General features: G+C 34.1%; 1 protein-coding gene across 3 annotated transcripts; it reads right to left on the bottom strand.

Annotated features, from left to right (window-relative positions):
* Positions 1 to 1,713: 1,713 nt before the first annotated feature.
* Positions 1,714 to 13,206, bottom strand: LOC120091016 (lon protease homolog 2, peroxisomal). 3 transcript variants are annotated; one of them, XM_039048800.1, is made up of 17 exons: positions 12,908 to 13,206; positions 12,348 to 12,460; positions 12,063 to 12,171; positions 11,663 to 11,832; positions 10,335 to 10,426; positions 9,034 to 9,213; positions 8,857 to 8,940; positions 8,091 to 8,215; positions 7,256 to 7,457; positions 6,966 to 7,172; positions 6,430 to 6,560; positions 5,661 to 5,874; positions 4,364 to 4,663; positions 3,756 to 3,950; positions 3,417 to 3,662; positions 2,615 to 2,716; positions 1,714 to 2,258 (listed from the first exon to the last, which is right to left on the bottom strand). In XM_039048800.1, exons 1-17 carry the CDS (start codon positions 13,012 to 13,014, stop codon positions 2,175 to 2,177), a joined length of 2,661 nt encoding a protein of 886 aa, XP_038904728.1. In that variant the 5' UTR covers positions 13,015 to 13,206; the 3' UTR covers positions 1,714 to 2,174. The 3 variants fall into 3 exon arrangements, with proteins under 3 accessions (XP_038904728.1, XP_038904729.1, XP_038904730.1); XM_039048801.1 differs by lacking the exon at positions 12,908 to 13,206 and having other exon boundaries at positions 12,063 to 12,199; positions 12,348 to 12,437; XM_039048802.1 differs by lacking the exons at positions 12,063 to 12,171; positions 12,348 to 12,460; positions 12,908 to 13,206 and having other exon boundaries at positions 11,667 to 11,784.
* Positions 13,207 to 17,377: the final 4,171 nt, after the last annotated feature.

Genomic DNA, 17,377 nt, shown 5'->3' with positions numbered 1-17,377 from the left:
CAAGTATGCGCCAATTTTTCGACCAGGATCATGCAAAATATGTTCAATCAATTTCTTTTATACTCGACAAAAATCCGGTGAAGCTCGGCCGAGTGATTTCGATCAATTTCCTTCATCCCTATTGAAGCCCGACTGGGTATCTTAAACTATTTTGTACTCAGATGAAAGCCCGACTTGGTAATTTTAACTCATTTCCTTTGTACCAGTGAATACCCAATGAAACCCGACCGAGTATCTTCAAAAAAAAAAAAAAAAAAAAAAATCCTTTTTTTTTTTTTTATTTTTTTTTGTAACTATATATATATACATAAAACAATCAACCAAACAAGCATAAATACAAGCAAATGAATTCTAACATAGAAAATCAATTTTTGTGGATAATTTTTTGTATTGGAATGTGAAGAATCTTTTTGTCAATTAATTATGGATGAATTATTTTTTTGTGAATAAATGTTTGTGGTAGGGAATTTTTTATAAATTAATTTGGTAGGTTGGTTATTGAAATAAAATGTGAGAATTTAACAAGGAGCATAAGAGTAATTGTACAACTAAAATTTTTCATGCTTACATCATTTTCATCATCTAAGAGGTAAAAAAAAACTCATTTTTCAAAAATATGTCAAAAATATAAAACTCAATTCTAAAAATGTCATTTTTGTCCATTTTCCCCAAAGAAACACTTGTGATTGACATAGGGAAGTTTATTAAGTGGTGATCACAAAAGTTGCATGTAACCCATTAAGAGATTCCATGAGGCAGGGCGGGAGCGGGGATGACTTCCCCATCCCCCATCCCCGCTACCCATTTCTCCATGAAATTTTCCAAAGAGATCGGGATGGAGATTTCCTTGGAGAAATTCATAAGGATCGGTTCCCAACAGAGAATTTTTTACTGTTTATATTTTTTTACCAAAAAAATAATTAATTAACTTAGAATCACATTTTTACTTAAATACTTAAATACGTAATAAATATATAATTAAAATGTTTAATTTCCATGATTTCTAAAAATTAAGATTTAATTACTACAACAATTTATCATAATCTCTATCTAATAAAAAATTATATAAAATTATATAATTTTATATATTATTATAAAATTATTTAATTTTATATATTATTATAAAATTAGTTTAGATGGATATACAACTTTTTTATATTATAAACTAATTGGTCACCGTGATTATTCTTAGTGAATTATATATAAAGTAAAAATTAAATATATATAATCGAGATGGAAATGGAGAATATAATCCCCATCTCCGTTGTTTCTTCTCCCCACTTCTTTCTCCACTCCTCGTCTTATTGACCCGAAGTTTATGTGTCTAATTTGAGTAGTTTACTTGTTCGTGCAATGTTAATGCAGGTCTTTGATGTGACAACATTGCTCGACATAAATAGTTGTAGATGATCACCCAAGTTTATTTCAACACTTCCAATCATTTCATGACTAATCCCAATCATTGGAATTATATCATCAAACACTCACGGCCCTTTTGAAAACTCATAGAACACCCCTCAACTCACAAATCACTTTTTTTTTTCTTTTTAATTTTTTTTTTTTAAAAAAAATCTATTATGCATATAAAAATTGTTACTCCGATTGTTCCGTGTTAGGCCCATTCCCAAGTAACATCAAGGTGTCAAAAAGAAAATAAAATAAAAATAAACTAAAATAAAGAGGAGAAATTAAGAAAGCAAAAAGTTGATAATATATGAAAATGAAATAATTGAAGTCAACAAGCAGTATTTCAGTAAGATTAGTTATACATCACTATATATCCTTCCTTTCTTTCCGTACACTTTTGCTTATACTCTTATTCCACATTTGAAAACATTAATAAGACTAATTAAAGATCTGTTTTTTCATATATAAATACAGAATTATTTTCATAATTACATGGAGAATAATCACGAGCAGGAAAAAGCGCAGTAGCCGATGAACGTTCATTAGAAACTTGAAAGAATATTACATACCATGGTTTTTATGCAAACCAATCGTAACTTTCTGCAGCAAATTGGGTAACTTCTTGCACAAGAATAATGAGCAATGCTTGATTAGCCAGACCCAGCTCCGACCAAAATCGATTAGTAGTTTTTTACTCGATGGATACAGCAATGTGCTAATATTCAATCGCTCGGGTTTTAGACAATTATCATGCCACGTGTGCTTTGTCATAACTTGGAGTGTAATCTCCATGGACATCCACCTTCAAAAGCCTGCTCCAGTACGTCTTCCATCCGCTTTGCTAGTAATATCTAATGATATGAAGAAAACATGTCAAAAACATTACTAATCTTAGGCTCGTTTGGTAACCGTTTGATTTTTAGTTTTTGAAAATTAAGGTTATAAACACCATTTTCACCTCTAAATTTCTTGCTTTGTTAACTACTTCTTACTAATGTTTTCAAAAACTAAGCTAAGTTTTGAAAACTAAAAAAAGTTTTGGAATTGAGTTGAGATTTAAACTCTTTTACTTGAGAAAAACATGCAAAACATCGTAAGAAAGGAGAGTAAATAAAACTTAATTTTTAGATATAAAAAATAATAATCTAAACGATTACTAAACGGGGGCCTTAATAATAGACAGAGAAAACATCTTTAATATTCTTACCTCCATACTAGCAAGCACGCCGGAAGGAACTTCCACTAAATCTTTCAAATTTCTCTCTGGCAGAATAACTCTCTTTATTCCATAACGATGAGCGGCTAATATCTGCAAAACATCTCACTTGCATTATAACATGAATGTGCTTTTTATGAAGGTTAAATTATAAGTTTAATTTCGAAATTTTAAAGCTTGTGTTTAAAGAATTGTGTTTAACAAGTCCCTAAACTTTCAATTTCGTGTCTGATAGGTCGTTGACAAATTTTAAAATTTTTAAAAATTAATTGATCTATACCATATAAATTTTAATTTCATGTCTAATGAAACTCTAAACTTTCAATTTTGTGTCTAGTAAATCAACAACATTAAAAAATATTAAAGTTCAATAACTAAGGTCCCGTTTAGTAATCATTTTGTTTTTTGTTTTTAGTTTTTGAAAATTAAGCCTACAGCCACATCTTCCACCTCTAAATTTGTTGCTTTGTTATCTACATTTTTACTCTTGTTTTAAAAAAACAAGCCAAATTTCCAAGACAAAAAAAAAATGTTCTTAAAAACTTGTTTTCTTTTTCTTTTGAAATTTGGCTAAAAATTCAGCTCTGGTACTTAAGAAAGATGCAAACCATTGTAAAAAAATGAGAGAAAACGGGCTTAATTTTCAAAAATAAAAAACAAAATAATTACCAAATGGGGCCTAAATTTATAAGTTTAAAAGATGAGGAACCATATAGACATAAACCTTAGAGTTTAAGGACTAAACTTGTAATTTAACCTATAAACATCCATTCAAATATGAGGTGATATATACCTTGTCCTTGATGCCACCAACAGGTAGAACAAGACCCCTCAGAGTCATTTCTCCTGTCATTGCAGTATCAGCCCTAACTCTTTTCTGACCAAATAGTGAGACCAGGGCTGTTACAAGAGTCACACCAGCTGAAGGCCCATCTTTAGGCACCGCACCAGCAGGAAAATGTATATGAATATCACGACCCTCCAAAAGATTAGATTCACAAGCTGATGCCAGTTTCAGATCTGTTGCCCTTGCTCGGACCTGTAGTTATGCAACAGCGAAGAGGTTAAATATTGTTGAGATAAAGTTATATTTACGAAGACACTCAAGTATCAAGATGAATAAGATACCCACCCAGGTAAGGGCTATCTGGGCTGATTCTTTAATGACGTCACCAAGCTGGCCGGTGAGATGTAATTCTCCCTTCCCGGACATTGCTGTAGCCTCCACGAACTGAACCTCTCCCCCAACGGCAGTCCAAACCAAGCCAACAGATATCCCAGGTGATATAACCCGCTCGGCTGCCTCTCTGTCATCAAACCTAGGAGGCTGCATTACATTAACAACTAACAAGAATTAAAATATGTGGAAAATGTTTCTCTAAAAATTCCAATCAAGAAGAAGAAAGGATAAGAAAAGCTTTTTATTTTGGGAGTTCAATTATATGCCAACATGACGATAAAGATATCATCGCCCCGAATAGGTCACATAGTCGCTCAAAGTTATACTATTCGTTTCGCTCAACAGCACTAGATTTTGAACTGAAGTGAATATCTAACTTAGAGCAGAAAGATTCATTAACCAATTGAAAATAACCTAGCATGTCTACTGGTGAAGCAGAAAAAAGCAGGACACAACACAAGTAGTTCATTCATCATGGACTTTACAAACACACGAGTAATAGTTTCAAGTAATAAACATATATTTAGCAACACATGCAAGAAGTGGACATGGATTATTACCCCAAGCACTTTTTCAAGCATAGCCTCATCAACGACCAATGGAGAGGCTATCCTCAACGGGTTCGGTATCTCATGGTCCGCTCCAATTGGGATGACCTCCATATCTACTTCAGCTGCATCAGAAAGTCTGTTTTCCAACAGAGGAGAAGAAACCTGATGCACATCTTTATTCAATGGGACAGCTTGATCTCTTTCCACAACCCTAACAGCAGCAGCACGAGCCAACGCGGCCAAATTCCTCTCAAGATTTCGTACACCAGCCTCTCTAGTGTATCTTTGAACCACAAGTTTAACCATTGCCTATCACAAAAAACAGGTACTTATAAATTGCTTTCAAATATAATAAGAAATAGCATCAGTAAATTCTATAACAGATATGAAACAACACAGCATTGATGCTGCATGTCCATAGATAGAAAGAACCCCACTTTTGAGATGAAGACAGACATTACACATTAGATGCTATCTTCAACTAAAACAAAACCGAACCGGAATCGAAAACCTAGTGAAACAAAAATGTGATTTGGTCCGGTTTCAAATTTAATTAATTCTGCGTGTTCGGTTCTTTCAATTTCATAGAACACGAATTTCTGTGAACGAAAAACCTTTGAGGACCTGAGATTTGTTTTTGTAATCTTAGTTATATTATACTCAGGTTATTATTGGTTTTATAAATATTGATTTTACTTTTTTTTTATTTACTATTTCTATATATATATATATAATATTAAAAAAGAAAGAAAAAAAAAGTAAAATCAAATTTAAAACCAAACCGTTTTTAATTTAAAGAACAAAACTGAACCGAACCGCTTATATGCAGTTTGATTCAGTTTCACATATTAGAAAATTTGGTTCAATTTGGTTCGGTTTGACCACGAAATCGAACCGAACCGAACCGTTTCCACCCCTAGCTGTAGGATCACGTGAAACAAACAAGCCCGAGAGAATTATTATTATGAAAAAAACAGATATTTTCGTCGATGAAGAAAATAGTACAAGGGAAAAGTAAAAGCAGCCTGGCTGAAGACAGAAATTGAAAATAATAAATAATAATTTTAAAAAAGTACACATAAAATAAGAGCAAAGAGAACGTGGTAATTAGCAAGGTTATTGTGTGGTTTATGGGGGAGGGTAGGAACTCGATTCAGGATGTATGTAGGAACCACAGAGTAGGGAGAATGTGCAAGGTAGGAATGACAAGAAAAGAGCAAGCGAGAGAATCAGTAGACTCTTGAAACTCTTTCCAGTTTGTATTCGCTCTGATATCAATTAATTGTAATCAGTAAGAGTTAACTACCTCTGGAATTTGAAGAAATTCAGCACTTAGCCCATGCTGTTCCAAAACTCGTGGAATCAAATGGTGCATTGCAATCTTAAGTTTTTCCTCTGGTGTGTATCCAGGCAGCTCAATGACTTCCATCCTATCTAGAAGAGGAGGCGGTATAGGCTGCATTCTGTTAGCAGTGGCCACAAAGACAACCTTTGAAAGGTCAAATGGGACATTCAAATAGCTATTCATCATTAGTTAAGAAATCACTCCAAGTACCTCAAGGATAAAGAAGCAATTTTAGAATTTCAACAACACTAAGCATTAATTTAGATGCAACGTAGTAGACACCAATTATATGCTTAACCAGCAAAAACCCTACTATAAGACAGCAACAAGAAAGAAAAAAAATGCTAAATCTATGACCGACATTCCTACCAAAAAAAAAAAGAGAGCATCATTACTGCAGCCCACTCGACCATTTCAACCTCATCCTCAATAAGTACCCTATTTCTTTCCAACCATGAAAAGTAGACATTCAAATATTATTTAGTTCCTAAAGCACCTTCTATTTCTTACTCATTCACAAAAACGGATTTCACAAATAGAACAAGAGTGTTAGCCTTGAGAGAGACAATTCCAAGGACACTAACGTTCTGATCTATTTAAAACCTTCTAAATAATCTCCCTTACCTTCATCCTTGCCTTCATAAGGCCATACGGAAGCTAAACACCAAAGCAAGCTCTATAACCAAAATGTGTGCAATGTACTAAAAATAAAAACATTAGATTAGGATACTGATCACTGAACTTTTTGTTCTGTTCAGGGTCAAGAACCTCCAGTAGAGCTGAAGCTGGATCACCTCGCACATCAGAACCTGTCTTGTCAATCTCATCTAATAGCATGACTGGGTTGCAAACAGCTACTCTCTGTAAAATATTAAAGAAGAAATTTCAAGGAAGAGTAGATAAAGCATCAAACCTAGTCAACCAAGAGAGAGAGCAATTCCAATCATCTGCAATTAGATTAGAGGAATAACAACAAAATATTTCCTATTCCTTCCTAACCATAACTCACTAAGGTTTCTTACCATTGATAAGCACCTTAACCTTCTTGAAAGGGAAAACACCCTGGCTAAAGTTCATAAGGTGATAAGGAAAAATGATACTAGATAAAAATGGATTGAATAAGAAGCATCAAACACTATAGACAATGATCACCAAAACAATAGTTTAATCTACCAGGAACACGCTGCAAACGCTGAAGCTTTGGCTAAATAATAATTCTGAAAGAGCAATTAAATTAGAATCAAAGGGAGGAAAGGGGAAGACTACCTTCAGTCCATCAATAAGACGCCCTGGCATGCTTCCAATGTAGGTCCTCCTATGTCCTCTAATATCAGCCTCATCTTTAACACCACCCAGGGATATGCGTACGAATTTTCTGCCTAGAGCAGCAGCAATAGATGATGCCAAAGATGTCTTCCCCACACCCGGTGGCCCAACAAAGCACAGCACAGGCCCTCTTGCATCTGGCTTAAGCTGAAAATGTTGGACGGTGTCATATGATACCAAATTTAAACTCAGACACTGAGGGTTGAAAAAAAGGAAAGATGACAAGTTACCTTCCGAACAGCAAGATATTCAATAATTCGTTGCTTGACCTTGACCAAACCATAATGGTCACTGTCAAGACGTTCCTTTGCAGCTTTCAAGTCTAATTCATTTTCTTCAGTAGCCTTTTTCCATGGAAGGTCAGCAAGAAGCTCAAGGTAAACTCGCAAGCTGTTATATCCAGGTTGTTGAGGTTGCATTTTTTTAAGGCTCCTGTCAAGGTTATAGAAATAAAGGTGTAAAATTAGCCGACACATAAAAATCGCATCTGATCAGAGATTCAGAATACAACTGGAAGAATTAGCCAACAATGATACAGTATTAAAATCAAACATGTGCTTTCCTGTAAAACATTAATTTTTCTAGCAAGCTTTCAAGGTTGGTTGTGCATGTTTGATATTGTGTGTAGCAAACAAATCTACTTCTTATGGTACTTGTCCATATAATCTTTCTTTGGCCTCTATTGCCCTACTGGTGGCAACGTCTGCCCCAGACAAGGACATCATTTTGCTACATGTTGCAGCCATGAGATGGTAATTCCACAATAATACCGAAAGATATTATGTTGTTATTAAAGAGATTAGGAAGGCAAAGCATCCCCTTCACAGCAAACGAATTGAGTAACAAAAATAGGAATATGTCATTATACAGAGTTCACCACTATATATCCCACCACAGGATTGGATATAACCACCATTTCAACAATAAAAAATAAAACAAAGAAAAATTATTTCACTATCTTTTTTCCCAGTGTTTGCTAGTGCTAGCTACCTATGATAACAAATCAGAACTTTTTCTGCACAAAAAATAAACCTATACTATATGTGTCTTCTCAGAAATTGATACCTCAACTCTCTCTGAGCATGCTTCCAGATATAAGCAGGCATTTCAGCACTTTGCATCTTTCTTTCCAGGGCAACCAAATCATCTTCATCATCCTCATCACCAAGCTCCTCCTTAATGGCTCTCATCTACACATCATGCAATAAATGACATAGTATTACCTACCATCCACCGAATCACATGGTGAAACCTGACCTCTGTCAGAGGTACTTTTCCATAACAACAGATATCTCAGAAAAATTTGAAATCATTCTCAACAATAAGGGCAGCAAATTAGATTACATGAGAATGATACTATATTGGATCAAACAAGCAATCAATATCCTAATCAATTTGTATTTAAGATAAACAATGCAATTATATGAAGTAATAAAATCAGCTAAAAGTGTTAAGAGGTCACCAAATTATTAGAAAAGATCATTAGTTATTCCTAATGTAGAAATAATATGCATCATATATTTGAATAACGCTATAGAATTCAACATAAAAAGGTCATTAATAACGTAAAAATGTATGTATGAATAGCTAAAATAGCAGGTGTAGCCATGCAACATATTGATGGATTTTTACAATTACATATAATAACATGCCATTAGACATGACACCATTGATAAAGCTTCTAACAAATTGCCCATCCTTTCATCTTTTAGTGATAATGAATACAAACTCAGTAACGCTGTAAAATAACAAAAATCTTGGACATAATGTGATGTTCCTACTGTCAGACTACAGAAAAGCTATAATTGCTGAATGCTGTGTGAAAGCTAACCTGCTGACGCAAAAGGAATTCTTTCTGTGATTTTGATAGCTGTCCTTCTACTTTCTGCGTAATCTTCTCTGCTACACGTATCGACTGTTGCAAGTTAATAACAACATGACTTCACCAGAAGAAAAAGGAATATTGAGGTGAACATTTACTATTATTTACTCTTTGATAAAGACTTGCCTGTAAATGCCTGTCAACTAACTCCATTGCTTTTGAAAGCCTTACTCTTAAATCAACTGAATCCAGCATAGATAGTTGCTCTTCAAAACTCATCTCAAAACTGGCAACAAATATATCAGCCAGTTTATGAACTGGAACTGTCTCCAAAAGAACTTTTGTCCGCCCTCCAGTTTTTTGTTTCTAGAAGCGGAAAAATGAGTGAATTACTGTTCCAAAGGATGACTTAGATGTACATAGTAATAACAAAAGTGATGAAAAATTAAATGGACTCAGATTTAAAAGAGAGAGGAATAGATATAATCTAAAAAAGTAAATCTCCCTTGATAAAGAAACAAAATTTTCCATTGATCAATGAGAAGCTACCAACAAAGAACCAGCAACTAATAACTCCCTTCAAGAGAAGTTAAAAAAATTCCCCAAACGGACTACAGGTTTAAACCAAAAGGCCCAAAACATTACAAAAATGGTCCCCATAAAAGAAGCATGACTTTCAGCTAGACCCACCCTATCACTCCACTCCAAGGATTTCCCTTTAAAGACTTTTTTGTTTTTTTCCATTCCAAAGTCCTAACATAATAGCTTTTATGACATAAGTCATAAAATCTTGGTTTTGCTTTTAAATACCCGTTGATCATTTATCAAAAGCCCAAGAAACACTAAAGATTCTGATGGTATAGGCCTAACATTCGCCACTATAAGAATACTGAAACTCTCGACTTCCCAGTGCTGTAAAACAAAAATGCAGATTGAAAGATAGAATTATGGGAGGTCATTTCTTTTATAACCTATTTGCAATATTTAAACCTCACCCAACGAACAAACCAAACTAAAACATAAGCTTTTCCCCGAATATCTTGATTTACAAACAGCATTTAACCACACCTTGTTAACTTTGGGGAAAATAGAAGAACTTGAATTCACTAAATAGTTAAAAAGAAAAACAGCCCCTGAATCTGCCTTCCATTTATTGTTACAAGAAGCGAAAGAAACACCTTCCACTAGTCTCATCACCTCTAACAAAAGCAAATTGTTCGCGTCAGATACAGGTCTAGGAATAACCACTTGGATTTCTTTCAACAAAAAATTAGCAATAATCTTGTTTTAAAGAATATTAGCAGTAGCAATAGTCCTGTTTGAAAGAATATTAGCATTAGCAATAATCTTGCCTCCATGCACCAAAGGAACCAACAAAATTAATGATATCGTATCTTTCTTTCATGAAAGATACCATTTTTCAACACCCCGAATAAGGACAATAACCATGTAATGTAACTGAACAAAAGAGTAGCATCACTGGGTACCTGTTCAAGAACGGATATAAGCTCCATTGCAGTAGCTTTGAATTGTCGAGATAATGAAATAAAATCTGGGTCTTGCTCCACTTGCTCCATCTCTAATTAAGATGAGAAAGAAAGAAGCAACTAACAGCGTCAGCAGATGAGGTCAGAAGGCAACCTATTTGTTTAATCAACAAACTCAAAAGGTCTATTTGGAAAACCACTTCCAAAGAAAAGCATATGATAAAATCAGGAAAGCAAAGCAAGTTTCACAGGGACTGTAAACTAGAACCTAAATTACTCAACATGTTAAGTATTTGCTTTATATGCCTCCTCCTGACACTGAATCATATTATCAATGCATTCAAGGCAGTAAATGATTCAGATCCATAAATAACGATTCAACATTTATACACACGTGCGCAGTCAAATTTCACTTTGATTCCATCAAACCGCAAGTTTTTGGTTCCAAATTTAAATACAGAACTTTTAAACTCATCATGACATCAAACCTCCATCTTCTTTCTTACAAGTTATATCAAATGGAACTTATGTAGCCTCTCAACTTCTATCCGTTTAAAACAGGGTTATCTAATGGGGAAGCACTTTGATGATTAAAGATGTGTCCGATTAAATGTCTGTGGTACATGTTCAATTAGCAGTTGATGAATAACTTTCCAGCATGTTTAATTATTATTTCAAGTTTGCTTGTAATCAAGACCCCTTATGCAAGAAAAACTACATCACTATCATTGGGCTTTTGGTTTAAATTTAGTGCATGTGTGTGTGATTGTTTACTATTTCTAATGCAATTGTTCTTTCTTTAGTTTGTGAGATTCAAATTCTGACAACAAAATGATTTCAAAAGATTGAGGTCAAAAATTCTAAATTGAGCTGTAAACTTTAAGATTTTATAATTGATATTTAGAAAGTAGGAAGTTATAAAATAATAAGAACAGACTCCACTTCATTATATGCCCTTGTCATGTGTTAAGTCCTTGAGGTTTAACAAAAGTTTACATCAAAACACGACAGTTCTGCAAACCGACACTCTGGATTCTGTTATTGACTCATAGAGTAAGGATAGCAGAACCCAAAAAGAAGAAGAAGAAAAAGAAGATGTTATGCGGGACTGACATCTTTGCTATAAATACAACAAAGAAAAGGGTTTGACATGATAACAACATATACTTAGCATCACCCAAAGAGATTTAAATTCCAACATGACTTAATTGTTGCAGAAACTGAAAGGGAGAAAAATATACTAAAATTTCCTGTACCAATGAAAATTATCCAAAAAATGACAACTTTCCACCAATTTACAGCATATAAAAATGCACTCGACCACCAACCTGCCTTTGTCATTTCTGAAGGTGATACTCGTGCAGTATAATATGTTCCTCTGGTGCTAAGTTCCTGGACAGTAAATCTACATAAACCTTCTAGCACAACCGTATATGTCACTCTTCCACTTGGTTTCTCCACTCCTCTAGATAGCTGCAAGGCACGAGCAGCAACACCCCTGATAAAAAGAATTTCAGAAAACCAGCATCTCAACTATTACCCCATCTTGCATTCGTAATATTATACATACAAAATGACTAAATTGTATATTGAACATGGAGAAAGATATAGAATCCAGTGAGGAAAAGTTTTAAGAGAAAATAACTTAAAGGTACTTCTGCTATCTTATAGTTGAATAAACATAAAGAACTAGATTATGAAATGACAAAATACAAATAGACATTATACCTTGAATGCCATTGAATAACTTCCTGATGATTTTTCCCATCTACTCTTTGTGAGTCAGAGGCTCCAGATTGAACCCTTGAGCTACGATCACCAGAATCACTTCCCATACCTGACCATTATTTTATTTTATTTTTTTCCTGAAACAATTTAATAATTTTTTCCTCGGCATGCCATAATGAAACAGTACAAAACACATACATCACACAAACAAAAATTCCTTCATACAATACAAAATGCAGCCACTTAACCCTAAATGGTTTATAAAATAAGCAGCAACTTGAATACCTTGAGATAACACAGGGCCAATCGCTGATGCGTCAGCATCATCTCGAACGGGAAGTATACCAATCAATCCCTTCTCTTCTCGCTGCCACAACTCCTGCTCCACCAATTTCACACTGCGTCCATAGTAAAAACATCTTTCAGGTCAACCTTTAGTCAACGTCCATAAAATGTGCACAATCTCACAACAAAAACAAATTTACGAAAGCAAGTAGGACCGAGAACATCAGATTTTCCCAGTAAAGAAAATAGTTCAAGAATCCGAAAAGTAGAACTGAGCTCCAACTTGAATTTGAGAACTGATTATCAGAACATAAAGACAGAAGTCGAATACAACCAAAATTGTCCCACGATATACCGTACAGACGAAAAAGCAGGAAAAGTTGACCTTCCTTTATCGTCAATCCAAAACAAAAGAATCAAAATCGATTTCACACAAATTACTCCATCTCATTTCAACAAAAATCCGAATCATGATTTTGCATTCAAAATGAAATTATCCATGAAATGGAACAAGAAAAGAGAAAACAGAGCTGCAATAACTAGCGTTTCTTAACTCATACCTGCTGGGTGAAGTACATCGAATCCGAATAATGGCGCCTGGTAAAAGAACCTTGTTTCTGAAGGGAAGAATTCCGAGTCGACTCGGTAACTCCACCGATTCCACCATGATTGCAATCGACAAAGAAGAGAGAGAAATTGAAGTTTACAGAAGGAAAGAAAACGGAGAGAGAGAGAGAGACGTCTGTGGCAGTGGTGGGAAGATGGAGGGGTGGGGGGTTTAAGTTTTAACAAATCGAAAACGACGCCGTTGAGTCTTTTCGCATCAATAGCAAAAACATTCTGAATCTCTGACTCGGTTTTCCCTTTTTCTTCTTCGTCGAATATTTAAAACGAGTCGGTTTTATGGAAAAGTCCCTTGGGATTTACATAATTTTATTTTCGCCTCGTTTTTTTCTTTTTTCCAAATTTCTTTGTTGGACCCCACGATAAAACAATAGATAAGGCGGTTGTGGAGTTTGGAATTGGATCAAATTCCAAATTGAATGCTGCCTCACTTTTCTTTATTGTTATTTATTAGGTTCGGACATCATCCCAATTTTTTCAATTTTAGTTCATATATTTTTAATTTTTAAATTTTTAAACTTAGTATATTTTTAATACATTTTAAATTTAATCTTTCAAAATTGATTAAATAATAATTTTTATATAAGATAATGCGATATATTAATATGTTTAAAAAACAATCGCAAATATAACAATCTGGTCCACAGTATTAATAGATATAAAATATATAAAAAGTTACAAACATGACAAGATTTAGATAGTCTATCAATGATAGACTACATCATTGGTGTGAGACTATCAACGATGTAGTCCATCATTGGTGTGAGTCTATCAACGATAGACCATATCGCTGGTAAAAGTCTATTAGTGATAGAAGTTTATCGTTGATAGACTTTACTACATTAGCAAATTTTTTTAAAATGTTGTTATTATACACTTGGATATTATCTCTAAAAATTATTATTCATTACAATCGTCTTAGGTTTAAAGTTATGGAGGCAAAGTTTTTTTTTAGAATATGTGATATTGTTATATAACAACAAGGTGATCCCACAGCCCAGGATCAAGGCATCAAAGCAACAAAGCACAAGCAAAGACAGGACAATAAAACCAAAACAAAGCCAATGGGATAAGACCAGAACAAAACCAACACATAAACGCAAACTTGCAAACCATCAGGGAGAAAGACGGAGAAAAGAACCCAAACCCCACAAACTAGGGGCTACAACAAAACAGAGAACAATGTGAAGTTCAAAAAGAAAAAAAACATCCGTACACATACTAGATAAGACCAAGAAGGTCAATCCGCCATAAAGTAGCACGAACACGAATAGTAGAGACCATGAGGTGAACCAGAGCAGCCATGCAGTTGCCAATTACACTCATGCTAGATGTTGTATATGGAAGCACACCATAAAACACGAAACAACTTACTATACACCCCCTTACCCGACCCACTCGGCACAACCAACTCAACTCTACATCCCAACTAGCCACCTGATGCCATCGACCCAACTGGAGCAACACTAGACCACACCTCTCTCCTAAACCCACAACTAAAAAAAAAAAAAAAAAAAAAGATCTCGTGACTCCATACCTCTCCACACAGAAGACACCCCCCCTGACAACACACCCCAACTCCTCAACCACTCGCGTACCAACCTGTCCTCACCGCTAACCACACACAGAATGAGTGACGTGGAATACCACCCCCACCCACAAAATACCAGCCAAGACACCTATGACGACGAGGACGCATACTCTCCCATGCACTAGCGATAGAAAATCGACCACTTAGCAATCCGGACACCCAAACCCAATAATCTCCCCACCCTGGGTCCCATTGCCTAGATAAGACCCCATATCTCAAGCAGCTCCCAAGACACTATAGGTCACCTCCAACCTCCCTCACTATCCATTTACTCCGACAACCGCGCTTCCAAACTACTCCTTGTATCATGAACCACCGTAGACCCGTATGAATCCAAAATCGCGCCCCCCGACAACCAAGGATCCCACCAAACAAAACAAGAACGTCCATCACCGATCATCAAACGAACCAGATGCTTGAATCTATCTCTACTTTGCAAGATAGTCCTCAAGCACCAAGACCTCCCAACCTCGCTCCGAACAACCCACAACAACCGTCCACACAAAAAGTTAATTCGAGAACAAGTTATGGAGGCAAAGTTCATACATCGAAAGTCTAATTACTTTATTATTATTAATTTGACAACAAGTTAGGTAATAATTTATTACACATAAATGTATAAGGGTAAGAACCAATTGAATAATTTTCTAAAATTAACAAGCTTATTAAACGATTATAAATAAGTAACTTGTAATTTAATATGGTTAAATTATGAGTTTTGTCTTGTCTAGAAATAAATTTAATTAGGTTTATTTACTTTTAATGTTATATCTAATATATTACTAAACTTTACAAAAGTCTAACACGTCTTTAAATGTTCACTTTTGTGTGTAATAACTTCCTTGTATATTAAAAAAATAATTAATTGACTAGATAAGTATACTATATTTTATGTCTAATATGACTATAAACTTTCAACTTTGTGTATGATATGTCTGAATAACACAATATTAAAAATTTATGAATCTATTGAATAAAAGATGAAAATTAATTTAAGAATTCCTTTTAATTATAGAAAGATTAAAAAATTTATTAGCCATTTTTAGAATAAGGGGACTAAACATACACAAATTTAGAAGTTTGGAGATTTATTAAATATTTGTTAGGTTTGGAGGACTTAACAAACACAAATTTAAAAGTCAAGGGACTAATTTTTAAAATTTAACTAATTTATTTTTTAATTTGGATGACTTAAATTATAAGCAATGGAATATTAATGATTAGTGGATTTGGATATATGATATTCCATCTAGGACGTTTCATACGCATTTTCTTTGGATTTAATTTAAAAAATAACGTGGAGCGGTTGATAGTCGACCTGTTTTTCATTTAGTTTAGACATCCATAAAATATGGTCTAGACTTTGAGGTGATTACATGGCAAATGTCATAGCAACTCCCACGTCATTGTGGGTCCCACAAACTATGATCTCATCACCTTAATGTTGGTCAAAGATAATTGTATTTGGTTGGGTATTAAAAATACGGACCTTTAATATTAATATTGTTGTTTTCAAAACTTATTAGAGAAATATTGTTGTTTTGAAACTTATTAGAGAAATATTGTTGTTTTGGGAGTTCGAGGCTAGAATTCGAGGGTCGAGGATTCGACTAATGTAGAGGTCGAACGTTGAGAACTCGACAAACAAATAAAAACTTGGAAACGATACGTAAATTAGGGTTGTCGAGGGTTGAAGTTTCGACAAACAAAGAAACACTTTAGGTTGTCGAGGGTTGAAGTTTCGACATACATGGAAATCTCGCTAATTTTGTGATGAGAATCTCGCTTTATAAGGGAATATCACTAATTTTGTAGAGTCTTGACATACATAAGTCGAAACTTCAACCCTCGACAAGGAAGATAAGTGGGTGAAGCAGATTGTAAGAGAGAACGAGATTGAAGGAGAGAGCGGCCATGACTAATGCTCTTTACACAATCAGGATAAGCTTAGTCTAATTAATCCTATGCAATCATCCCATATCCTCAACATTTCTCATACATACATTGTTAAAAGATTTTAATTAGTTTAACCATAAGAACTATCACAAGAATTATCATTAATGGATGTTATGTTATCATTAATTAGTACACTTTGAATTAATTCAAGATGTTACATATCTGTAAGGTAAAATGTTTAAACTTCCATCTTTTATATAATTAAACTAAAAACAAAAGTTTAGTTATGCAAGTTACCACGCTCAAGAATGGACTTTCATCTAATGTGATTTACATACAAACAAAATAACCAAAATTCTGAGAAAATAATGATAAATCCTCTCAGTAGGCAACAACTGAGATAAATTCAATGATCGAATAAAATAGTGAAAGATTGATTCTCAGATATGGGTTTGTATATTATTTCCATTGGAGCTTCCATTCTCAGATATTGTAAGAGAGAGCGAGATTGAAGAAGAGAGCGAGATTGTAGAAGAGAGCGAGATTAAGAGTATCTCACTGAACATCTCGCTCTCTCAATCTCGTTCTCTCCTACAATCTCGTTGAATATCTCGCTCTCTCAATCTCGCTCTCTCCTATTGTATATTCAATTTTTTTATATTATAAAGTTGTACATTATTTTTTTAATTAAATTGTACATTATTCTTTTAATTAAGTTGTATATTGTTCTTTTAATTAACTTGTACATTATTCTTTTAATTAACTTGTACATAACTTTTAATTAAGTTGTACATTATTATTCTAATTAAGGTGTACATTATTCTTTTAATTAAGTTGTACATTATTCTTCTGATTAAGTTGTACATTATTCTTCTAATTAAGTTGTACATTATTCTTTTAATTAAGTTGTACATTATTC

This window comes from Benincasa hispida, chromosome 11, assembly GCF_009727055.1.
Source record: "Benincasa hispida cultivar B227 chromosome 11, ASM972705v1, whole genome shotgun sequence".
NCBI lineage: Eukaryota > Viridiplantae > Streptophyta > Magnoliopsida > Cucurbitales > Cucurbitaceae > Benincasa > Benincasa hispida.
The sequence above is the reverse complement of the archived record's forward strand: the minus strand, read 5'-3'. Positions and strand labels throughout refer to the sequence as shown.